The sequence below is a fragment of the Punica granatum genome, chromosome 2 (genome assembly GCF_007655135.1).
Source record: "Punica granatum isolate Tunisia-2019 chromosome 2, ASM765513v2, whole genome shotgun sequence".
Taxonomy (NCBI): domain Eukaryota; kingdom Viridiplantae; phylum Streptophyta; class Magnoliopsida; order Myrtales; family Lythraceae; genus Punica; species Punica granatum.
Window position 1 is genome coordinate 11,141,898 of NC_045128.1, and position 26,859 is coordinate 11,168,756.

The 26,859-nt window shown below is 40.8% G+C and overlaps 2 protein-coding genes and 1 long non-coding RNA gene across 4 annotated transcripts; 1 reads left to right on the forward strand and 2 right to left on the reverse strand.

The window, feature by feature from the left end:
• Positions 1–4,801: 4,801 nt before the first annotated feature.
• On the reverse strand, positions 4,802–5,807 carry LOC116193647. Its single transcript, XM_031522387.1, has 2 exons — positions 5,490–5,807; positions 4,802–5,395 (listed from the first exon to the last, which is right to left on the reverse strand). The coding sequence occupies exons 1-2, from the start codon at positions 5,805–5,807 to the stop codon at positions 4,802–4,804; spliced, it is 912 nt and encodes a 303-aa protein (XP_031378247.1).
• Positions 5,808–8,387: 2,580 nt separating this feature from the next.
• Positions 8,388–9,558, forward strand: LOC116194350. 2 transcript variants are annotated; one of them, XR_004154408.1, is made up of 4 exons: positions 8,388–8,635; positions 8,789–8,858; positions 8,969–9,041; positions 9,373–9,558. It is a non-coding gene; the product is annotated as an uncharacterized LOC116194350 (long non-coding RNA). The 2 variants fall into 2 exon arrangements; XR_004154407.1 differs by having other exon boundaries at positions 8,391–8,635; positions 8,789–9,041.
• Positions 9,559–11,494: 1,936 nt separating this feature from the next.
• On the reverse strand, positions 11,495–13,209 carry LOC116193538 (E3 ubiquitin-protein ligase ATL42-like). The gene has a single exon (XM_031522281.1). The coding sequence runs from the start codon at positions 13,152–13,154 to the stop codon at positions 11,685–11,687; it is 1,470 nt and encodes a 489-aa protein (XP_031378141.1). The 5' UTR covers positions 13,155–13,209; the 3' UTR covers positions 11,495–11,684.
• Positions 13,210–26,859: the final 13,650 nt, after the last annotated feature.

Here is a 26,859-nt window from a genome sequence, read left to right on the forward strand (position 1 = left end):
GAATTCGGGGGTTCTATTACGTGTGAGCCTATATCCCACACACCCTTTCGGTACTCTAGCTTGCTAGGCTTGCTATTTTATTTATTTATCACATGATTTAGAGTTGCATTCGACTCGCCCGTTTTGACACCGTAAATTCGAAGAAACACTCGAACCGTCCACTATCCGACCGGAATTATTACATGAATAAATATACAATATAAACCATTACATTATTCTCTCAAATAAATAAAAGACAAGTTACAATGACTAAATCCCGATCGGTTCGCGTTCGGCCATTATTTCACTCATGCTCACCGTATGGTTTTGGAAAAGACCGAAAATTAAATTAAATGCGCACTCGGTGTATGGGGGCATTGGACCCCGTGATCGACGGTTAGGGGTGTTGGACCCAGAGTGAATCGAGTCCTAAAGGATCGGGCTCGATCCGCATAACAAACAAGTGCAAAAATGTAACAAGCAAGCTCAAATAAACAAACAATGGGGCTTTTATTATTGTCGAATTTACGTGAATTAATTGATTATTAACCGGGGTATCTTGGCATACAAATCATACCTTAAAACAAACAAAAGGAGTGATAGATAGGGCATGTAGCATTCATAATTATTTTAACGGACCCGACAGACATGATGTCTGTAGTCAAGTCCTGAATGTGTGTGTTATTTTTAGATTATTTTGTATCGTGACAATATGGCTTTTACAGATTAAGAGTATTTTCACCTAAAACCCGAAACCTAACCCTCTGCTTGACTATTTGCCCATGTTTGATTAAGCCGAGTTTGTGATTAATTTGTTTTCCTATGTTTTGACCAATTCTATGCACGAACCTGCGCTAGGATTACGGCAGGACAAGAACCGGTAGTCATGCCCTTGAATCGGTAAATATGTGTGTGCATGAAAATCAAGATTACGTTGCACGTATCTCGGTGCTTTTGAAATTGTGAATTTGAAAATGGTATAGCTAACAGTTCTTGAACTGTCGACGTGATTACATATTGTTAATCGGTTCGTACAGATCATTTAAAGGAGTCAAGTGATTTAATTTAGCCAAATTTAACGTCCCGATTATCCCGTATGTAGATTTTAGGTTAATTAGAAATTTGCCGAATGCTTTAGTCTATGGATTTCGAGTCGTCGGAATAACCATTAGTTGACCGCCCGATAAACTCTAATTTCCGATCGTCTTGAAATTTAAAATTTTTATTTTAGACCGAGTTTGCATGATTAAACCGATTCATGTGATGTTTCGATTAAAACGAAAAAAAATAAAGCATTTAAACACGAATAAAGAGCACATTATCACGTCAAGCAGATAAACATAAATATTTTTACACAATCGGTGCCGCCATGATCATACAAACATACACAAACATAATATTAACGGAATCAATAAAACGACACCGACTCATGGAAGCGGGAAAACATAAAAGAACACACATATTCATATTGTATACATCTAATTACAGAAACAAAATATTTAAATGGGGACACGTAGGTTGTCAGTCAGGGACCCAAGTAGGAAAGGGTTAGGTATCTTTAGAAAATGTTCAGGGACTGATTTGAATAATTTTAAAAGAACAGGGACTAATTTGAAAATTCAGATAACATTTCAGGGAACTGATTTGAAAATTCTGAAAAAAATTGGGGATTGTGTAAGAATTACTGAAAATGCCCCAAGACTAGTTTGAAACGAATTTGAAAATTCGGGCTGATCTGAAAAGTGAAAAGATGCCCCAAGGACCAAACTGAAACAACCTTAAAAGTTTTCGGAATTGGTTTAAAAATCCTGAACAATTCAGGGACTGATTGGAACGTGCTAAAAATGGCCGGGACCCGACTGAGATGAATTTTAAAATTCGGGGAAGATCTGAAAAGGGCAGAAAATAGCCCCGGGACTAAACTGAAACAACTCGGAAAGTTCCCTGGAATGGTTGAAAAATTTTGGAAAATTCAAGGACTGATTGGAAGAAGGTAAAAATGGCTGGGACTTGACTGAAATGAATTTTACAATTTGGGGCAGATCTGAAAAGGGTGGAAATTAGCCCAGGGACTAAACTGAAACAACTTGATAAGTTCTTTGATGTGGTTGGAAAATTATGGAAAATTCAAGGACTGATTAGGAAATGGTAAAAATGTCTGGGACTTGACTGAAAAGAATTTTAAAATTCGGGGCATGTCTGAAAAAAAATAAAAATGCATCCTTAGGACTGAAATGAGACAAAATGGAAAGTTCATAAAAATCGAGTTCGGGACAAATCCGATCACCCACGCAACCCAAAAACACTCATTTTACGTCACATCCATCCAAGCAAACATTAATATTTAGAAATGGAGCCCTAAACATGCCACTAAGTCGAGAATTTACCTAGTTCGGGAAGTTGAGGGGCGATTCTGTAAATAAAAATAATATTAATATAAAAAAAATCACCGGACGAATTGGGCTTCTGGGGAAGATTGGGCCGGACTGGCCCTTTGAGATTCGGACTGGGCCGAGTGAGTTGCTGGGCTGAGTTGGACCCCGGCAATGGGCTGGGCCGCTGCTTCTGGGCTGCTGAACGTGAGCCGAGCCGCAGCTGACCACGGGCTGGGCCGCCACACGCTGTCTGGCCGGACCACTTTCTGTGCTGATCCGGAAAAGGAGAACCGACCCGATTAGCCAGAAAATGAAACAAAAAGGGAAAATGGGGGCGGCTCGGTTGGCCGTGATGGCTAGGAGCCTGTTTGAAAAACGAATGTTGCTCAACTCTGCTCAATCCTGGTTTACTACAGGACAACATTGGCAGCAAAATTCCTTCATGTGGGACCCAGGCGTAGCAGCACATGTACGACGGTCAACAATGGGCCCCGGTTGAATTTTTTTGCTGAGCGAGCAACCTGTTCTTAGTTCTAGGAATTGGAATGTATCCTTCGTGTTGATTTTTTTTATTCAAAAATTGTCTTTAACATTTTTTGAACTGATACCAAGGTAATTTCAGGTTCAAATTTTTTTCCTTTACTTTTTCAGCTTTCCTTGGCATTTTGCTACATGAAAATGTCGCAACTTTTCAGAGGTCAACTTTACACTTTCGCACATTTGACAGATTAAAGTAAGCACGTTAAAGAAAGGTACAAAAGTTATTACATACATTCATTTTTTTCATTCAATATAATGCGTGCAAATTCATTTTTCATGCCATAATAATAAATAAGACAACTCCTAATACAATATGTAAGTGCATGTCATTGCACTCATCTCTCTGTACGCCATAACCGATTAGCGATACGATCGCGTACAACGTTCATTTCGGCGCTACTCATATCTATATCCACTCTATTTCCTTCTTGTAGTGGAGGATTGCGAAATTCATCGTAATCCATCCACGCATCGCCGTACTCTAGAAATAATCTGTTATGGTAATTATTACAGCGAATAAAATTATGCAAAACAAAACAGGCAAGGACAAGTTGTCCATGTGTATACGGTATGAAGTTCGTCATTAAAGTCAGTATGGCGAATCTCTTTTTCAAAATACCGAAGCAACGTTCGATTACATTACGCACTGACGCATGGCGCTGATTAAATAGCTCTTTTTCCGTTGTTGGCGGATTTTGCCGAGGAAAATCACTCCGGTGGTACCGTTCCCCCTTGTACGGAGCCAAATATCCTGGTATATTTGGAAATCCTGCATCAACAACATAATATTGTTCTGCAAAGAACATAAGGAAAATTACAATTAATTAAATTAGAGTTGCAATTTCATAGAAAACCGTCGCATGTATAAGCAAATACTCACGACCACGCGGTGCTGGAAAACCTTCTATTGACGCAGCTTCGGAAAATATTCGTGAATCGTGTGCGGAACCCTCCCAACCCATCATCACGTATGTAAACATCATGTCGTGTGAACAAGCAGCCAATACATTTTGAGATATCTCGGCATTTCGATCGCGATAAGGTACTTTGTTCGCCTGTGGCACGCATGCAGCGACATGGGTTCCATCGATGGCTCCAATACAATGCTGCATGACAAACGCATAATTATATGTACCGAACATAGTATGCCAAAAACAGTTTTATATAGTATGAAATTAGCAGAAAACATACCCTAAAGAAACGCAACCTTTCATCATTTTCAATTTCCGGTTGGACAGAAACGTTCCGCGGTGTTATAAAATCTTGTGATAATTGTTGTATTCCGCGTGCAATTTTTTTGATAAATCGTGACACCGTCTCCTTCGAGTGTTGGAACCTTTCCGCCACCATTGAAAATCGCATACTGTGGGAAATAACTAACAAGAACATACCGACTTGCTCTTCCACTGTGATACCTCTATTGGTATCTATGATGCCACACCGCAATCGAAATGTGTCGCATAGATTTCTAAACACGTAAGGTTCCATTCTGAAACTTTCGAAGCACCGAACATCACTCCCTAGTAGTTCAACAATGTACTGTCTTCCTTGAAGTGCTGAATTTCTACAAGGCCTGTTACGTGGAACTGGATCATTGAGCTGATCATATTGCATCATCAAGTAGAAGAACGCCCGTCGCCTACTGTCTGGATCGTCGTTAATAGAGTTATTGGCATAGCCCGAAGACGACGCATTACGAGACATGTTGTTTGACAAATGATCGCCTGCCGGTGTGGACATAAGATCACGAACACTTCGTTAACAGTGAAACACATTAATCATAATCATTGAATTGCAAACAGAAAATCATCAACAAAACAAAACACACAAAACAAACAAGAGTTCAGTCATTAAAAAAAACCATAGTCAGATAGCCAAATAAAAATTAAAATGGGTTCACAGATTCTTCAAGTATGAGGAAGCTGCATCATCCATTCATGTCGGTCGTCCTCCTTGAACCACATGAAAAGCCTTCGTGCTCTCGGATCAAGGAGGGCGTTGGCGGCTTTCACATACAGGGAGTGAGGGATTCTCGATTTCAATTTTGCCAACTCCTCGAGGGCTTCCTCGATGCTATTCTTCTCAGGTTTCTCAGGGCTCGTTACCGACTTGCTTCTCTTTGCCGACGGTGGGGTGTTCTGTGGCTGCGGTTTCGTGTAACTCTCCCTGAACAGGTCCATGCATTCCTGCATTTGTGAACTCTTGCTTAGACGTCTTTTCGGCGCTCTACGTCGAGACTCGGTTATCATGGGCTCTGCCTGAAGTTGGACGAGGTCGTCACTGTCGTCGAAGCCTTCTTCGAGGTCGACATGTTGTTTCCCCTTCCCCTTCCCCCTAGATAAGAATTCCTCATTTAATCGGCGTTCTTCTTCTAACGTTGGAGGTGGATCGGTCGAGGAGATGCGAAGAGCACCGGTAGCCACTGAAGAACTAAAGAGTTGCTTCTGCAAATCGTAGTGGTTGCAGCCCTTGCTCCGAAATGCCTTGTATGCCCTGTTCTTCTATACAATGAAGTACGACATGACTCAAAAAAGATCAGTGACAATTCATTCAAAACAACCTTAGAAGCCGAACAAACAATTTATGAGAATGTACCTTTGCAAACATATCCCAAACATCTTGGTCGGCTGTGATGGTGTTTGTGTCTGCATCCCACCCAACGCCTGTATGCCTAACTATTTCAGAGAATCGGGTGAAATTGGTCTTCATTCTCTGATGCTTGTCCTTTACCTTCTGCAAACACAGCTGTTGTTCGGGAAATAGATTTACCATCTCAGCTGTAATCTCCTTCCAAGTAGTTTTCTTCCATGTTGTACTGTGTGCTCTTCTCAGCTTCTCGAGCATTATGTTTATGAAAGCGAACTCCATTTCATCACTCCAGTTGATGATGATATTTTCGCCTTTAGGTGCCATAATGCATGCACTTGGTCCAGAATAACAATTATCTAACAATGCACCTAACAATGATCTATCAGTTGCGGTAAACAACAGTATGCAACCCCAAACTTAGTCAGTCTTTTCCTTCTTGAAATGCAAATAACATGCATCTTCCAGTTATCACAGAAAGCACAGTAAGATGGCAACCTTGTACGGAGCCAAAAATTCTGAAAGACCACCATGGCATCAACGCATAGTAGCACAACCACATTAGAAGCAGTGAAATTAACTGACCATACAAGGAAGACAAGCACAGATAGTCCGAACCACAAACCCACAACAACATGGAAACATTCTGTTAACAGATCAGGAAGAACAAGCTGATAACTTTGGCCTATTCCGGAAAGGACAACAAACAAGGCTCATTCATTCTGATGAAGAACAGATCTATGAGATTGACACAGGTAGGCGACCTTACAGTAACAGGGCAAGGGCACCAGATGACCAAGGACGTCTTGCTAAGCAGACAGCAATCGTCGAAATTCCACCAAGTCTTGCAATCAGAAATCATTAATCGAGATAGAGATCAAAAGAATTACCTCACTGTCGATGCCTCTCCAAAACAACAACTTCCTGGGCTTCTTAAACCCCAACCCTGGTAGAGACCAGCGAACTGGAGGGGCCCCCGACAGCGACGAAAGTCGGGAATCTCTGGCAGCCGGTGACAGAGATGACGTCCTTCGCGAATCTGTCCTGCACAGCTCGTGCTTTTCACTGTTCTTCGCACCAAAGATGCACAGGGGCAAGATCACGGACGAACAGCCTGTTTGCAGAGAACAGCATTCATAAGTCTGTAATAATCGGTGAAATTTGTAAAATCAAATCAGTAAATGGACAGTTTCCGACCGAGGAGAACAAAGAAATTTCTTCGATTTCGGCCGTAGGCTATGCGCACAAAGCTCAGAAGGAAGAAGGGGTCGATGCAGGAAGGATGAGGGGATGAAGAGGAGCGGACTGTCTTTACTCCATTCAACGGCTCTCTGGCTTGACACCGACAAGGGCCAAAAAAAAAATACATATCTATATCCACTAGTCAAACTAACCAGCAGATCTGGGACCCACTGCTCCAGATGCATGTTGTGGCCAATTTTGTTTTTATGCAAGTTAAACAAAGCAGAGTTGAACCATGCTCATTTGCCAAACAAACCTTAGATGAGTCACGGCGATTTTCGATTCCCGGGAGGGGCCCGTCAATTCACCGGAGGAGGCGGGGATTTCGGTGTCCTCGCCGGGGAAGTTCCGGAGGAACTGTGGTCGTGAGGGGGTTCGAGCCGAGGGGCGCGGGCTTCCGAGTTTGGGGAGGGTGACAAGCCTAGGGAGAGCGAGACGAGCCGAGGGAGACAATCGAGCTGTCAGTTTTCCTCGCGTGCGAGCTAAGGGAGAGTCGAGGGGAATGTCTGAGCTGTGGGAGTTTTCCGATTCGAGAGGATGAGCTGAGGGAGTTTTTTTTTTTTGGATCCCAGAGGATCCGTTTCTTTTCGGCTAGCGTTTTGTGAGGAAGAAGAAGAAGGAAAGGGAATGAAGATGAGGCGAAATTTTCGCCGGAAACTTTCGAAAGAAGGAAAGAAAAATCTGCAGATTTGATCCTAAGAAGAAAGGAAAGAAAAAAAAGAAAAAGGAAAGAAGAAGAACAGGAAACAGAAGAAACTGGGCAGAAGGGACGGCAGGGAAAGTCAAAGTTTGACTTTCCTTTTTTTTTTTGAAATTAGTCGGTCAGACCGGCTCTGACCGGTTCTGACCGACTTTGACTTTTCTGACTTTTCCTTTTTTTTTTTGAAAATCCAAAAAATTTAACGCGTGTAGAAATCAAAATTCTTGTCTTTGTAATTAGATGACCAAAAACTGATTCGGGACCGGCATTGTGTTCAAAAAAATTTACGGATCAATGTTATGTAATAAAATATTTTTCGGCCTTGAGTTTTCTTCCAGGATTTGAAAATTAATGTCGACGCGCGCGAAATTCAAAGACACCCCGTAAAAATATTTTTATAAAATTGATGTTAAATTAGAAAAATGTCACTTTTTCAAATGCCATCAATGCTCGAGCAATTTGCTAGAAATACTTCCCTCATACGGGGTGACAAAGTGACGATTTTGTCGCTTTGGAGCTGGTGGACCGAAATGGGGTGCTGACATTTTTAAATATTTTCTTTGATTTTTATTGTATTTTAAATTTTATTGTTTGATTTTTTATGAGGTGAAAAAGCCACGTCAGCTAGAAAACATTTAATACTAATGGCACATCAACTAAAATCAGAAAAACATAAACATTGAAAGTTTATGTTTTGATATAAATGTGAAAATTCATAGTCTTAACCATTGTTATCAGAACCGGACCGGACCGGCCGGTTCGACCGATCGGACCGAAAATTAGATCTATGATCGGTTCGGTTCTCTTAAAAATCGAAAATGCATAAAAAAACCGGTGAACCCAAAAAGCCGACCGATTTTTTTATAAACCCATAGAACCCATTCAAACCGGTCGGTTGGATGGGTTTTGGATTTTTAAAGGAAACCCGACCCGAATAAGAAATCAGGCAAATTGATTGGATCTGTAAATTGGAAACCCTAGTTCTAGTTCAGTCGTCACCTTTTAGACTTCGACTTCCAAACTCCACTGCTGAAACTTATTAGCACTTTTTCTCGCTAACAGCTTAGAGCACTCTTTCATTTAGCATTTGAGAGCCCTTTTGTTATTGATCAGGCGAACATTTCTCTAAGACTTGATCATTCGTCTGATCCTTCCTCCTTTGCAGCTTGCTGAGGAACAACTGCTTTCCATGGAGTCAGAAGGCGAATCCGGGGTAAGCATGATTGATCACGCTTCAACAAGTCTTGGAAATTTCTTTCAATTGCTGAATTGCTTACTTTTGCAATTTTGAGCCATTTTTTGCATGCGGATAGATTACTTCCTTTCGAAAATTTTGAATTTTGTGGAATTTTTTGCACTGGAAAAGTCCATGAAGGCTCTGGGTGGTGGTCAAGTTTGCCAGATCTGCAGTGATAGTGTCGGCACAGCTGTAGACGGTGAGCCCTTTGTTCCAGCTCGGTGACTCAGAGTCTCAGACGACAGACAGTCTTCATCTTCGAGCTCCTCTTCATGGGATTCCTCTTCATCTTCACTCTTCTCTGTTCAGGTAGCTCTTCTCCTTCGAGAGGCGGCGTCCAGACTAGTTGCCTCGATCTCATCCGCTGTTCATCAATCAACCGGTAACCATCCTCCCGTCTGTTCACCTGTTGGTCTTGCGATCGTTCCCTAGGTCGCTTCTAATATGAATTTATTATGTTGTGCTCTTACCCGCATCTGAAGCTTGTTGTGCTCTTGCTCTGTTCATTTTCTAGCATGGATTCATTTCTAGATTGCTCTTTGTTGTCTAAATAAACTGACCAAAGTTGGTTCTTTTCAATCTTCCCTGAATTAATATGTTGTTTTGTCCCCCTTCGATGACAGCTATATACGGTATACAATAGTAACATTACACACGGTTTATTGGTCTTTAGACTCTTTACAGTTTACTCACTGCCCTGTTTTTATATACAGTATACAATACACACGGTTTACTGCCCCCTTCGATGATAGATGGTTGGATTAAGGATGCGTATGCCCTGCGAGGGATTCTTTTGTTGCAAAAAAGGGTGCTTCATGTAAGAGTTTGGTGCAACATTTTTTATTCATGATGTAAGAGCTACTATTTTGGAACTTAATGCAGTAATGCTTTTGACATTACTTTGGTGTGTTGTGTTTTGGTTACATTCTGCATTTGAGCATTTTCTGCATATTTTAATCCCATTTTAGCATATATTTCAGCAGTGATGCTTTCACTTTCTGTTTCTATAGTGAAAGATAACATTATGCTTTCATTTTGTATAAAAGCATCGCTGCAGCATTAACAAGGTGCATATAGTGAAAGGTCACTTTTTGTTGCATTGCAATGAAGCAGTTGCAGCATAAATAAGAAGAAGCATGAACAAGCTTAGGTCAATGCCACTTAATATTGGTTCTAGATCATGGGGACATCAGTACCCAAAAAGTGATGCCATTTTTCTTGTATTTTTTCATTTTTTGGACACATATTAATTATTATCTAATATTTATTACTATTTTATTGTCTTTTATATTATTTTCTTAAAATAATAAATATTTATTTATTTTATAATTAAACAAGCGGTCCGACCCATCGAACCCCCGGTTGAACCCATAAACCCATGAACCCATGCCTCGGCCGGTTCGATGTCCGATCCGGTTCTAATAACACTGGTCTTAACCTAATTTATGCAATAAAAAAATCCAATTATTATAACGACTTATATTACCGGGCCGGCTACCAAGTGGCTCGGCCGAGTCTTTGAGATTTGTTCAGAGACTTATGTAAAATATTTTCACCAGTCGGTAATTCATTTACATTTATTATTTAGGAAGTATTCTTAAGGGACAAACACACTATGAATTTTTAAATGAATGATGCCGTATAGTTTTATAATAGAGCTGATAAGTTGTGGGAAATTACATGCGTAAAACATGCAACAGGTAATGCACGGATTCCACAAGCAAAAGACATAAAAAAGAAAAAACGACGATTCTCTCACAGATCGCTTACGCCAGTTTAATCAATTAATTAGTCGGCCGGGACAGCGGATTAGGTTTCTTACGCCAGTGACAGATTTACGTGGGGACGGCGAATTAGCGGGAAAATGAGACGCTAACTTTGCAGGTTCCCCATAATTCACTAGGCCTTTAATTTGAAATATTTGAGTTCACAAGATGGTAAGATCAATCTTTTTTATATTATTGGAAATTTCTCTTTTAACGGGAGATTAACAACCGGCGGTGGTATTATTCTTTGGTACGCTATTACAAATTATAAATATCACATCTATCCTTTCAAGCGGCTTATTAGTGAAGACCCGAGATTTCTTCCTGCCTTAATTGTGCAACTAGATATAGCCTATTAATTCCGCATAAGATCGAATCGACCAAGAATGAAAAAGGATAGAAGAAAAAGAGTATAACACAGTGGCACATTATCATACACTATCGATTGTCAATTAAGATGTTGCATGTTCGATTCTAATTAGTGCTACTTTGATACCTTTTTTTCTCTTTTTTTTTATTATATTTCTTAATTTCCTTTTAATTTACTAAAGTATGAGGATCTCTTGTAATCAAGTAAGAAAAATTGAAACGATAGGGTACAAAAATGGAATCAAATTTGGGGGGAAAAAGAAGAAGGAAGATTCAACAAGTTATCTTCTAATAAACAGGCCACAGCCTCTTGTCTCCTCAGCTCTATTACTTTATTCCTACGAATAATTTGCTAATAATTCATCAATGGAGGGACGGAAGGGGGCTGGAAACCTCTGCTAACTTGATTAAATTAAATAAAATCAGAAAGGAAATATGATCATATATAGTCCTAGGCAGAGAAAGATTGGATCAAAATCATTCATCAACGCAGATTGTGAATTTATGAGATAATTAATCTTACAAATGAATAATTTACAGATCACTAATCACTTCTTCGTCTTCCCCTCCGTTCTTCCCATGAGCCGCTACAGCGTCACTATCGATATGGCCGTGGTCTTACTTGCTTAAGTTTTTGGACCGGGTGCAAACCCAACTACTTATTGGTCTAGTATAAATTTTTCAGAGGATAAACGGTTAATTTAAAAGGTGAAATGAAGATCAAAGCTCGTATTATGTAATCGACAAAATATGGACTAGAAAAATGTATGTATATCGGACAAAAAGGAACTAGGACAAATCTAAGCATTGGTATAGATCACATAACCGAAAAGCCAGTCTGAAAGTTCGGGCTTTGCTGCTACCGGTATGTGTCGTGAAGAAAGGAGGATTTACACAGCAATCGAATCGGGTGTCTGCCTCGTTGCGTTAACGTCCGGAGAGTCCTGATGCGAGCGAGACCGTCGCTCCCTGTTGGCAAACCACTGAACTGTTCTTCTTGCAATTGGGAGCCAAAGTTGCCTCCTCCTGTCCTCCTTTCTATTCCCTCCACTGTATCTCCCACTCTTCCCTATAGTCGAATCCCCAAACCTCGAGACCGCCGTGATCTCCGACTGCGACCTCTTTTCCAAATCAGAAACCATGTTCAAACCATTTGTGTGCGATAACTGATTCCCAGTGTCAGCTATTGGCCTCGTGGAAGGACCTGAGATTAGGCCGGTTTTATTGATTGAGCTCAACTTGCTCTCAAAAATCCTCTTCCTGTCCATCTCCTCCTTGATCCTCCCCATTTGATTTCGGTCATTCTCAACCCTGTGATCGGCTGCCATGTTGGTATTCCCCTTGAATGGTTCCAGGGCCGAGAACCGGTCGCTCGAGAATGCATTAAGCATCTCGGAGTTTAAGAACATCAAGTCAGAGGAGCTCACGTTGCTCCATCGATTCTGGAACACAACATCGGACACAACAATCCTATGCTTGAACTTGTGCAACATCATTTGATTGGCTTCTTCTTGGTTGATCAAGCTCTCCTCATCCTTGTCATTGCTACTGTTCTTGTTGTTTGAACCCTTGAAGAGTTTACGGAAACTACTTCCTATCCCAACGTTAAATCTCGACGAAGATCCGTTCCCGTTCGTGTTTTCCTCCTCTCGTTCAATGAAGATCTCGAGGCTGTTTGGATCCTGAATCCTCTCCGAGTGGCTCGAGTTAAGCAGTCGCATGCTATTGGAGTAGGCAAAGATGCTTGGGTCATCCGGGCTTACCCGATGGCGGCAGATGGGGCAGGTGGAGTGCCGCTCAAGCCAATGGTCGATGCAGTCAATGTGAAATGCGTGTTTGCACTTGGGCAGGAGCCGGAGGATCTCTATGTCCTCGAACTTTGACAGGCAGACCGCGCACTCAAGCCCAGCACGGGAACCACGGAGGGAGGAGAACCGGAAGAAAGGAAGGGACTCGATCACGGTCTTGTTAATCCCCGAAAACTGCCTGGACCTCGTGACAGCATTGTTATTGTTGTTGTTTCCTGCTGAGGAATCACGGACCCACCGGCCCCGGTGGCAGAACTTGGCGTAGATGAGGAGGATGAAGGTGATGGTGAACATGATGGTGAGAATCCCTATAACGACCGCTAAGCTCGGTTTGAAGTTGGACGATGCATCATTCGGCGATGGATAATACCGTCCGAGCTGAGCCCGAACAAGAGCACGATGATCAAGTAAATCGAGATTAAGGATGATCAGTAGAAAAACTGGAGGAATGAGAGGCACAATATGTCTAATAATTTCGTCCATGTCTTGTGAGAGGACGGAAATCTTGGCATGGGAAAATGGGGTCTTGTTGGGAAGACAACAATATATCATTTTTCAAGGGAAGGTTTAATTATATGGGTCGGCTCCTTACATATAGAAGAAGCATGTGAGACCATCAGAACATGTCTTTCTTTTATTCCTCGGTGAAGCTACGAGCTATTCTCACCTTATTGGTCGAGACCATGGTTGTTAGAATCGCGATTCGAATCGTAGAATTTTACGATTCTACTATTCAAGGGGTAGCTAGCGATTTCGATTCTATGGCATGAATCGGGAAGGTAGAATCGTGTCTGAATCACGATTCGAATCGCAGAATCGTAAAATCGGATCGATTCTACGATTCCAGTTTCAACCCAAAGTCGTATGCCCCCTCTCTCTCCCTCCTCATCTCTCTCATTGTGCGACAGTATTGCTCATTGGTTCTCTTATTTTATGAAAAGTTTGAAACTTATCTCTTGGCTATGAGTGATAGGGACCTGGAAAGTTTTTGAATCTGCTTCGAATTGGGCTCCGACCGATTCCTGATTGCCATCTGGTTTGAGATGATTTAGGCCGGAATTTTTCGACTTTTTTAAGTGCAGAGAAAGATGATTTCAAGAAGGGACGGACCACAAGAAGTTAGGGAGGAAAGTAGCTTCGCCTATAGGATTCGTGATCATTGTACTATATCGATTTTCATTAGAGGTTGTTATAGTGAGAGCGCTCTATTGTGAAGACTAAGCACCTTCTAATTTTGATGAATGAAATAGGGGGCAACAAGATTTACTATTTAATGTTTACTTCAACTATTTATGATATGAAATTTAGTGTGTGTATATATATGTTGTTTTTTTAATTAAAGGTAAAATCTTATAATTCACGATTCGATTTTACGATTCACGATTCCACGACCCTCGACCGATTTTAGGTAGAATCGCAATTCTGACAACCTTGATCGAGACTAATATGTAATCTTTGTTTAGTCATCAATTTGATCATGATTATAAAGTGTTTTCAGCAAGTTTTGTGAATCTGTACGCTGCAGATAAATTTCGCTAACTATCCATTTGTCACTAAATTACATTTTCGTGACTTTGACATGTCTTTCTGTGAAAGATTTTTAAAATTGCTGGCACTAAAGAACAGGGGAAAAAAACAAACTGATTCTTCAAAGGTTTTTGCTTGTTTATTCTCTGGGTTTTTGTGTCCACATACGATGGATTAAACAAAGAAATTAATTATATTTAAAATGTTTTTCTATTGTCTAATTGTGTTTCTCTTTCTTGTGTCATGGTTGATATAATTGAATAGTTTAATCTGGAGGTGAGAGGAGTGGCGTAGAGGTGGAGCCGTGGAGGTGCTCAACTGAGTTTATTTATCAATCGGGATCGGGATTGGAAGTCAATTTTCTGGGTATTATCAGTAAACTTTTCGTTTTTAATAATAATAATAATAATGTCATCTTTCTGAATTATGATGGACCCCAGAAAAATAAAACGAACCCTTTTAATTATGTCCAAATCGCATTTGCTATATCAAAATTTTTTCTGAGGTCATGAAGATTAGATTTGTTATTGTGCTCCATGTGAGATGTTACGTGCATATAACTGCTCCCCTAATGGGACAACTTAATTAATTCAACTTTATATAAGTTATTCAAAAATAAATGAAGCCAATATGCATATCTTGAGCGATGTATTCGAACTTTTCTTGGATCATTCAGGTAATTCTGGGGTCCGCAATCCTGGACGTACCGTTGAGAATTCCATTTAGAAATCCCATACATTAGGAAATCAATAGAAACATCCATTATACAATTAAAAGATATTAGAGTAGGTTTTTAAGAGTTTGTGTAGTATCAAACAACGCTAAGTATGACTACTGATTTTATTAAATTTTGTGCGTGCTATTTTCCCGGCAAAATTGATTCAACGTCGGAGAAGTATTGTGGTCCTACAAGCAAATGAAAAATTATGCAGCCAATTGCCTTTGTATTCCAAAATTTCTCTTTTATCGTTATGGTCATGTTATATTAAATTTGGAGAACATCACCAGAGAATCCATTGTCAACTGGCAAAGCCCTTAATACTTGACAAGGCAATATTGAAAGGTCAAACTTTGATGTCATTTAAATTAAGCAAAAAAAAGTCAAAGCTTTGGATGAATTCTAGCCTTGGCACGAAGGTAGGTGATCCTGCTCCTCAACCCATTTGTGGAATTACTTGATACCTGTTCGAACATCTGTTATATACGAGTCAGACTTCTCTACCTTTCCTGCAGTTGGTTGCTAACAGATAACAATCAAATCAACATCTACTTACAATAATTTAAACCCATGTCTACGTACTATCAAAATTGCATCTTCTGGACCATACGAGGTTATGAATTGTAATGTATAGACGAGTTTGAGAGCGTGACCACATGGCTATGTAAAGTGACGCTTCATGCACCGCAACTAAAAACTACACGAATGGTCATAAAAGAGTAAGTATTATTGCATGGTAATAATGAAAGAGTAAGTATTATTGCATTATAATATTATTAAAATGAGCCAAAGAAAGACTTATGAGATTGTTATAATTAGCAAAAGTTATGGCACATTGGTCACGTTATTGAACAGACTTATGACGTTGTATTAATTAGCAGAAGTTATGGTCCATTGGTGACGTTATTGAACACATATTCATCTGTTTACGGCAATTCTCTATTGGTGATTTCTCACTTCAACGGAGTGAAAAAGCATCTTCGAAGTATATATATTATTGTCCATTCTACTATAATTAATCTCATAGCCAGATAAGTTGACTGGTTATATTTTAAATTCAACAGGGGCCGTTTATTAGAGGTATTATTATGGTTAGTTAGGAAATAGAATATTTTGGAACAACATTGTATCGATATATAGGCCCTGTTTGGTTTCACGATAATATTTTAGAATCACAATTCTAATTTAATTCTACCAACTACAAAACAAAATAACTCATACAAAGTCAAAAAGTGGATCCCATTTATATCACTTTTTCCCACAACAAAACAACATAACTCATACAAAGTCAAAGGGTGGGCCCCATTTATACCACTCAAAATCAAAATCAAAATCTGATTTTAAAATTATACTATGAAACCAAACGCAACCATAAGGTTTTTAGATAATTTTAGAATTGTCAACATCCCATTTGATATTGTGTTGATATATGGATGTCATTTATTTCCTAGTTTCATTACTTCACTGATCCTATAAATAGGCCAGTTATTTCAGGTATTTCGTTGAGTCATTTAGAATAAGAACTCCGGTAGTTTGGCTTATGGCTACGATGCTCCAATATCTCCAATATCTTTTTGATAATATCAGCACGGGACAATGGGACCTGTTGACAACAACACTGGACCTCTAAAGCCAACAAGGCTCAAGTCTATCTCTTTTGGCCTCTGAAGCTAAAATGTTCAAGCCGTTTATTTGACCTCTAACGGCAAGATGCCTTAAGTCAATTGATATTTTTTCGACCTATGAAGTCAAGATACTCAAGTCGATTATTGTGATGGGAAAAGACCCATATCAATTCATACTCATCGCCGTCATGTCAAGAAATTACCTATTGTCAGATTTGATTATATGTTGGAGTTTATTCATGCAAGATAAGCATTCACTACGCTGCATGCAGATATTATTATGGTTAGTTAGGAAATAGAATATTGTGGAATAAGATCGTATTGATATATTAGGGTTATCCAGGGGCGGAGCCAATCTGTTGGTGGGAGGCAATTATTCCCCCAAATCCCAATAATGTCATATATTATTACCATAAAAATTTATTTCTATTCCATAGTTAATATAAATTTTCCCCTCAAAATATTATAAATTATGCCTTTGTCAAAGTATTTTGTACTGCCTAATGTGCGGTTTCGAAAAAACAAAATGAATTGACCTTTGGGGATTTTTCATCTTGGCCCAAAATAAAATAAAATAAAATAAAATAAAAAGATTAGTTGCATGCTGCCATATGGATCTTAAGCCCATTATATAAGCCCAACACATATTAAAAGAATCAAATTTAAGTGACTTTTCCCTTTGCTTGAGCAAGAAAAGAGACTAGAAGCTAAAGAGCCAAAGCCACAGAACCAAACTTGGAACGTAGGAAACCTAAAACGAACGATAGAGAGATACAGATAAAGAATGGTGCCACAGAGGAGGGACTGAGGAAAAGATCGGATTGCAAGCATAGCAGTAAACTATAATATTCTTTGTTCTCTCTCCTTTCAATGTAAATGTAAGTATATGATGTTTAATATCTACTTCTCTCAATTCTCATACCTCTCCAATCCTATGATCACTATTCTAAAGCTTTCTTTTGGGTCATGTGTTTGCGTTCCTGTGTAATTCATCGAAAATTCCTTGAGCTACCAGTGCTTGAAATAGATTGGACAACTTGTTTTGTTCATGTGTAAATATCTAAAGGGTATAAAGAGTAAAGATTGAATTTTTTTGGGTGCTATATTTAGATTGAATTTTTTTCTTGTGTAGATATGGATAAGTATCTTATAAAAAAGAAATCAACAGTACAAGAAACATTAACGACTAGAGCAAATGATGATTGAGAAAAAAGAAGACAAGTGGAAATCAATTTGGAAGATCTCCCTTCAGATCTTGGGTTAAGGAAGAAAATTTCCGATTAAAATCCTAATGCTCGTGATAGAATTAGAATGCATTATTTGCAAAAAGGTCCATGTCAACCGAAAGGACACGATTTTTCTCAGAAGAAGTTCGGGAATAAATTCTGACTTTTTGTTCCAAAATGGTTTGAGGAGCATAAAAATTGGCTAGAATATAGTGTTGGGAAAGATGCCACCTTTTGTTTGTTTTGCTATCTTTATAGGCCGGAATTGGAGCTAAAGCAAGTGATGAAGTTTTTGTGTTGGAAGGATATATAAATTGGAAGAAAAAAGAAAACTTCAATGAGCATGTCGGAGGTCCGAAGAGTGCTCATAACAAAGCTTGGAAAAAATGCGAAGATTTGATGAATCGACAATAACATATCCGAATCGCTTTTGAGAAGCAATTTGAACAAGCACGGAAAGATTATCAGCTTCGTCTGCTTCACTTGATTGCATTCGTTTTCTTCTATCTCAAGGCTTGGCATTCCGTGGTCACAATGAAACAGAAGAATAGCATAATCGAGGCAACTTTCTTCAACTTCTCTATTTTCTTGCTAGTCACAATGATGTTATAAAAAATGTTGTCTTGAATAATGCTCCAGGAAATATGAAAATGATATCCCCTGATATTCAGAAGGATCTTATCCGTGCTTGCGCTATGAGACCACTAATGCTAGTCTCCATGAGCCAGGGGACGAATTCTTTGCTATTTTACTTGACGAATCTCATGATGTTTCGGTTAAGGAACAAATGATGATTGCTCTAAGATTTGTCAATTCGAAAGGTTGTGTTTTTGAGCATTTTCTTGGCATTGTTCATGTTAGTGATACAACCGCTTCCTCACCAAAAGCAGCTATTCAGCTTCTTTTTTTTTAAGTATAACTTGAGCTTGTCTAAAGTGCGAGGGCAAGGCTATGATGGGGGCAAATAACATGCGAGAGGAATTTAATGGACTCAAAACTTTGATCATGCAGGAGAATCCTTCTGCTTATTATGTTCATTTTCTTCGCTCATCAACTTTGACAAACCATTTATCGATAATGCTAGGATTTTTAATATCCGATTTGATATTACGTTGATATATGGATATCATTTATTTCCTATTTTCGTTACTTTACCGAGCCTATAATTAGACGAATTATTTTCATATATTTCATTGAATCATTGAGAATAAGAACTCCCCGTAGTTTGGCTTATGGCCGCCACTCTCTGATATCTCTATTGTCTATCTTATATTTAATTTCTTCGTGTTGTCATATGCCTTCTTGGTTTTTTTTTCTTTTTTCTTTCTTCCAACATGCAAGTATTATTGCGTCGTCTTACATTTTGTAGAGCAAATTCAATGTGGTAGTATTAAAAAAATCAGTGAAATTATGAGCAACGATCGGAATTTCATAAATTTTTAAGTCTTCACGTGACTTGTTTTACTAATTATTTTCACGATAAAACCTCTCGCAGTGATCACATCTGCACTTTTCGATGGTTGCGGTGGATTCTCTTGCAACTTTTGTTGACGAAAAATAAACAAATGAAACCACCGAAAAAAATTACACACATTTGTCTATATTTATCTACGATCACATCAATTCACACTGATTCCAGCTAGAGATGAGCAAAGCACATACGTAAACAATTTAACTTCATTTAAAAAAAATCCAGTTATGAAATGAGTTAGAGTCTATGTACTATCGTGAATATTACTTTATTAAATGATTACAGCAAATTGAAATATTCATATCCACCAAATTGTTTCTTTTTCCTTTCGTTGCACTTGAAATATTCATATCCACCAAATTGAAATATTCACATCCCCCAAGTTGTTTTGCCTTCAGTTAATTAATGATTGAGAACCTGCGTATGCACCTCAATTCTGACAACAATTTTCTTTACAATTTAGGTTCAAAACTTAAAGGAAAAATATATCTGCCCCCAGCACGAGATTTCAAACTTTATGTCAAAAGTGCCAATATATGCATGTGATTTTACTATTATGTCAATTCTAGCACTCCTTCAAATTTCCGGTTTAAATTAGCAGTGTGATCTTGATGTAACACATTGATAAGGTATTGTGGACCCAAATTAATATATATAAATATTTTTATGCGAATAAAATATCCACCTGCTCTAGGCCATTGCCCTGAGGTGATAGTCGCCGGCTCTTGGTGTCATCAGCGAGACCACCATGCATCAGAATAAGCTCGACGGCAACTTTTGGGCTCGGTAGCGTCTCGGCAAGCATCCACCCCAACAAGGCTTTTTCTTTACTTTTTATAGAAAAAAATTATTTTAGAGACGCGGCATAAGAGATTTGGAGCAAAACTCAAAGATCAAGAGTCTACATCTAACTCAGAAAGAATTGTGTTAGGTTTGCGAAAATATTCATACCTTGTGTTGTGCGGTACAATTTTCACAACTTTGAATTCGGATGTACGGGCGCATTTGTTTTTCAAGTTAGATAGTGATCCAATTCAGCTTTATTTTGTACAACGATGGAGAGTATTGACAAATATATTGATGTGAGGGAATATATATATATATATATATATATATATATATGCATGTACATATAGATGTGAAAGTAGACGAGAAATTTATTATTAATAAAATTAACTATAAAAATGATTATGAAAAAGTATTAGTGAAAAATCATTATTAAATGTCAGGTAAAGACACTATAATATTGCTTATATTATTAAATTTGAAAAAAGAATATAATTGAGTTGAATAGAGTAGTGATTTTATTTGAAATGCAAACGCCGACATTCTATTGCTCGCATTTGTAATTATTTTCTGTTATTTGCTAATAATTTCGCCTGGTCAATGGTGGCTAGGGTTGTTTCAAGCAAGGTCGTTGATTATAGCCCAGCAATTTGTTCCTCTTTCTCTCTCCCTCTCTTGCAATTGAATATACTACTTGAATGGGCCCCCGCATATGGGCGGGTTAGAATTGTTCGATAAATTTACAAAATCACTATTATAACTGTCAGCACCTAATTTCGGTCCATCGGCTCCGAGGGGGCCAAAATTGTCATTTCCTAATTTATCACCTTTTCTTAAAAAAAAAAAAAGGAGTTTCGGGCAGGTCCGGGCAGCGTTGACCGGCTGCCCGTGACCCGCCGGCCCTAATTAAAAAAAAAAAAAGGGTCGGGCAGGGCCGGGCAGCTCGCCGGCTGCCCGCGATCCCCGCCGGCCGGGAGAACCCCCAAATCGCGGTTTTCCGCGATTCTCTCCAAATCGGCCGAAATCTTAACGGAAAAAGGAAAAAAATTGCAATTAAATGGATAGAAATGGAATTCGGATGGGGAGGGACACGACCCAGCAAACGAAATCGAAAAATTGGCTCTCGATTTGGCAAATTTAGAAATCGGAAAATTCGGAAACCCTCGCCGGAAACCGCGATAATTCCCCCCGATTCCGACTGATTAAGCGCCGGTGAGGTCCCGATCGACCACGACGAAGCACCGGCGGCACCCAGAGCTATCTCCCGCACCCTCTCGTGCCCTCGTCGCGGCGTCCAGGGGGCGAGAACCGCCGGCCCCAGCCCCGTCGCCGCCGCTTTCCTCCCGATCCCGGCCGCCCCTTGGTTAACGCGCCTCGGCCCATTCCCTTTGCTTCGCAGGTCCAGCCCAGAAGTCGGCCCAAACAGGCCCAATACGTTCCAGCTCGGCCCAGCTTCTCTTCCAGGCGGTTTCTCCTTCGGGCGGGTAGGCCGGTCCGATCCGATCCGGCCCGATTCATCCGACGATTTTTTTTTTATACAGAGAAGTCCCTCAACTTTCCGAACTAGGTAAATTCTCGACTTAGTTGCATGATTAGGGTTCCTTTCCTGAATATTATTGCTTGCTTGATGGATATAATGTGAAATGAGTGTTCTTGGGTCGCATGGGTGATTGGATTTGCCCCGAACTCGATTTTACGAACTTTCTATTTTGTCACATTTCAGTCCAGATGACGTATTTTATTTTTTTTCAGATCTGCCCCGAATTTCAAAATTATTTTCAATCAAGTTCCGGTCATTTTAATATTTTCCAATCAGTCCTCGGATTTTCCCGAATTTTTTTCAAGAATCCCAAAGAACTTTTCAAATTGTTTCAGTTTAGTCCCGGGATCATTTTTCATCCTTTTCAGATCTGCCCCGAATTTCAAAAATTCTTTTCAATAAAGTCCCAGTCATTTTATTATTTTCCAGCCAGCATTGGAATTCCTAGTATTTTTCAAGAATCTCTAGTAACTTTTCAAGTTGTTTCAGTTTAGTCCTGGGGCCATTTTTTTTGTTTTTCAGATCAGTCCCGATTTTCAAATTCATTTCAAATAAGTCCTAGGACATTTTCAGTAAATTTTTTACACAGTCCCCATTTTTAGAATTTTCAGATCAGTCCCCAATTTCTTAGAATTTTCAAATCAGTCCCCAATTTTTTTTCAGAATTTTCAAATCAGTCCCTGCTCTTTTAAAATCATTCAATTCAGTCCCTGGACATTTTCTAAAAAATATCCGGCCCTTTTCTACTTGGATCACCCACCGACAATGTATGTGCCCCATTTAAATATTTCATTTTTGTAATTATGTGTCCATATCGGAAATTAGAGTTTATCGGGCGGTCAACTAATGGCAATCTCGACGGCTCGAAATCCGTAGACTAAAGCATTCGGCAAGTTTTTTTATTAACCTAAAATTCTACATACGGGATAATCGGGACGTTAAATTTGACTAAATTAAATCACTTGATTTCTTTAAATGGATTGCACGAATTGATTAATAATTTGTAATGGCGTCGACAGTTCAAGAACTGTTAGTCATGCCCTTTTCAAAATTCACAATTTCAAAAGCACCGAGATACGTATAACGTAATCTTGATTTTCATGCACACACATATTTACCTATTCAAAGGTATGATTACCGGTTCTTGTCCTGCCGTGATCCTAGCGTAAGTTTGTGCATAGAATTGGTCAAAACATGGGAAAACAAATTAATCACAAACTCGGCTTAAATCAAACATGGGCAATAGTCGAATAGAGGGTTAGGTTTTGGGTTTTTAGGTGAAAATACTTTTAATCTGTAAAAGCCATATTGTTGCGATACAGAATAATCTAAAAATAACCCACTCATTCGAGACTTGACTATGGACATCATGTCTGTCGGGTCCGTTAAATGATGCCGAATGCTACATACCCTATCCATCATCCTATTTGTTTGTTTTAGGGTAGGATTTGTATGCCAAGATACCCCGGATAATAATTGATTAACTCATGTAAATTCGGCAATATCAAAATCTCATTGTTTGTTTATTTGCGCTTACTTGTTACATTTTTACACTTATTTGTTATGCGGGTCGAGCCCGATCCTTTAGGCTACAATTCACCGGGTCCAATGCCCGTAACCTTCGATCACGGGGTCCAATGCCCCCATGCACCGAGTGCGTATTTAATTTAATTTCCGGTCTTTTTCAAGATCATACGGTGAGCATGAGTGAAATAACGGCCGAACGCGAACCGACCGGGATTCAGTCATTGTAATTTATCTTTTATTTGAGAGAACAATGTAAGGGTTTTATGAGACATATTTATTCATGTAATAATTCCGGTCGGAGAGTGGACGGTTCAAGTGTCTATTCGAATTTACGGTGTCAAAACGCGTAAGATGAGCGGAACTTAATTAAGCGGTAATTAAATAAAAATGGCAAGCCTAGACAAGCTAGAGTACCGATAGGGCATGCGAGATATAGGCTCGCATGTAACAGAACCCCCGAATTCGGAACCTCGGATTTCGCAGACCATATGCCTTACCAATTAGGTGTACCCCGTACCCCTAGACCCGGGCAACTCACCGGCCCCTGACCTTCGGGTCGTAAACAGGTAGTGGCGACTCCTTCTCACGTGCGTCCGTCGCGCATCCCCGGGAAGGTGGACACTCCCAAGTCGCGTTGCATTTAGGCGCGCGCACGCGTGCCCCGACGAGGCGAAATTCGGGTGCGCACAGCTTGGCGACTCCACTTGGGACACTTAGAGGGTTCGAGCTCGTTCCTGCTTGCTTTGTTTGCTTGTTTATTTATCGTTTTTCGCAATTTCTCGCTTATTTACTTTACGCACCTTTATTTCCCGCATGCACATCGCATATCATTGTAGCTTCAGGTACCTACGAGTCGCGTCCCACGACCGATTTTAGGAAACACAGGTTAGACAGGAGTTCCGAGTAAGGGTACGTCGCACGGTTGGACCGTCGATTAGGCCCCCAAAGATCCCCGCTCGATTTCAAGGAATTGACACCCTTAAGTCGGGAGCCCCCATCCTTACGTAGCACGGTCCCTGTAGTACCAAAACCATGCATTCTGCAGGAGTTCCGCTCCATCCTCCAACCCGACTTCAATAACAGTCCTTGAGTCGGCCTGCGCGCCAATTTGAATCTTTTCTGTTCTTGAGAGAGATGTGCGATGTATACTATTCATTAAGCCGTGGGCATTTTTTATTTTCTGCATGTATGCATCATCCAATTTCAAAATTAGGGTGTCATTTGTATTGACTAGTCTTAAGTCGATTTTTCTTTCATCTTGGTAAGGGATGTCATGCCCGGACTCCTGCCCGTGCCTCGACAGAGTCACACCATCGCTCGAGGAGATTACCCGTATATGGAGAGCATTACGCCCAGTCGACTGCCGTTACATCTCTGCGTTCGTAGGGGATATCCCTTTGCTGGCTACCCGGCACGTTGATTGGAATTTCCTGGAAGCCGCCATCGCATTCTGGAACCCAAGTCACGCCGTCTTCGACATACAGGGTACTGAGCTCACGCCAACCATCGAGGAGTACCGAACACTCATCGGTCGAACCGCAGTTGTCCACGACATTGTAGAACCCAATTTCCACACCGCCCGATCAACCCTAGTCTCACGCTTACTCGGGGTTCCCACGACTCGTTTGAATGCTGAACTCGCATACTCCGGCAGCACGGAGATTGCAATCGAGAAACTCCTCTTTTTTATTGAGTCCCGAGCGCATAGGGTCCAGGGGGATTTTCTTCGAAAAGATTTATGTCATGCTGTTCTATTGCTAATTTTTGGGACCCTCTTATTCCCTCGCTCGCATAGTCTCATCGATGCGGCCTTGGCCAGCGTTGTCCTCCAAGTGGTCGGAGGAAGTGGTTATGAGGTAGCCCTCGTGGCTGAGACCATTCGGTCCCTCGACCGCGTCTTGAGAACATGCGACCGAAGGATAAGAGGATCCCCTATGCTTTTACAAATTTGGCTCCAAAGTCACGCAAACCCTCTGCGTCAGGTGAGCTCGATTATGTATTTTAATGGTCCAGAGTCAATTATTTCTCGATTGCTACCCCTCCTGCGTGTGGAAGAACGCAAGGTCTCTGAGTGGATCCAAATTTTTCGTGAAAAAGCACTTAGGGGCTTCAAGTGGCGTGCCGCGTGGATGCCACCCGGACTCATGGCCCTCAGGTGTCCTGATTTTTATGGAGTCCCACTCATGAGTCATGCGGGGTCCACCACTTATTTTCCGGCGCGAGTAGTGAGGCAGCTTGGTGGCTTACAAACGGTCCCCGAGGATACGACGCGAACTAGATTTGAACATACTTGGCGGGAGGATCAGACACCCGCAGATCGCCAAAGTAACGTCGAACAGATCCTGGATGCGTGGCGAACTGTGATTACCGAGCTTCCATACTTCCTCGAGCATCCGACCCTTGATGAGCGAGATTTTCAGGCTACAGAAGAATACATCCTTCGCTTCTACCGATGGGGTCCAGCAGCACACGAGGATCTCGTCAACTCTCCGCGAGTCGGAGATGGCAGGTCACCCGGCGCAACTCCCACTCCGAATATGGCCATCCAAGCCGAGCTCAATCATCTCAGAGCCGAAAGAGATCGTCTTCGTCGAGAAGTTGCAGAAAGGGACAAGCAGCTTGTTGATCAGCGCCAACTACAGAGAGAGCTCGCCCAGACCCGTGTCGAGCTACAGAGGCGCGATCAGGAATTGGCACGAGCAAACGCTGCCTTGGAGAGTTCTAGGAAGAGGGCTCGTGGAGGTCCACGCACATCCTAGGATAGATACCTCTACCAGGCCCTTACCTGGAACCGATGCTTTCCATGGCGATGGTTGCTTGCTCCCCGAGCGCTATGGAAAATCGACTTAGGACTTCAATTTCAAAACTTGCATTGTACTTTGAACCGTCCTAGTCAATATAAATGACCGCATTAGTATTTTCAAAATTCATGCATCGCATGTATTCTGTTTATTTATTATTTTACATCTACCACACATTCCCATATGACAGGTAAGTCGTGCCAAATTTCGCTGGTAGACAACTTACAGTCTTCACTGTTCCTCTACGCCTCCACGTGTTCCAACACGTTTCTTGGCTTGTCCTGTGCACCTCCCTCAATGCAACAGAGCGCGTCACTAGGCATCGTGCGAGCACATCTCTCCTTGCCCGTGCCGAAGCTTCAGCGTACGTCCCTCGATGCGCTCGCACGTCGCCCACCAGGCCAGTTCGCTTCCCTACACTCTTGCATTGAAATCCTGAACAGTTTATGCTCTTTCATTGTTTTCTTTTCCCATTGCAGGAAATTCCCAACAAGAAGACAGCCTGAATACTGAGCGACCACAATTGAAAAAACAAACGTCTCTCATTCAGCTCCTTGGGATTTCAACACTAAGTCCCCATTCTTGCTCCACAAAGCAAGATCGCAAGAAAAATCAGAGTCACCGCTTTGCAGTGCCCTGCACTTTTCCTCAGCATTGACCTTTGCTTTTGCATCACTTGCACTTTCTTATCAAGCATGCATTTACTGCATTGGGCTTTGGCCCCGCATCGGGCTTATGCCCCGCATTTACTGCATCGGGCTTCGGGCTCGCTTTTGGGTTTTGGCCCCGCATCGGGCTTCGGCCCCACTTTTGGGCTTCGGCCCCACCTTTGAGCTTCGGCCCCATATCGGGCCTCGGTCCTGCATTTACTGCTTTCGGGTCCCGGCCCAGCATTTACTGCTTTTGGGCTCCAGCCCAGCATTTACTACATTCAAGTTTTGACACCTCGCATTTACTGCTTTTAGGCTCATATGAAATCCAAAATCGACTTGGATTCAAATTCATCCAAGCGATACTCCGAGGAGCAAGTCTAATC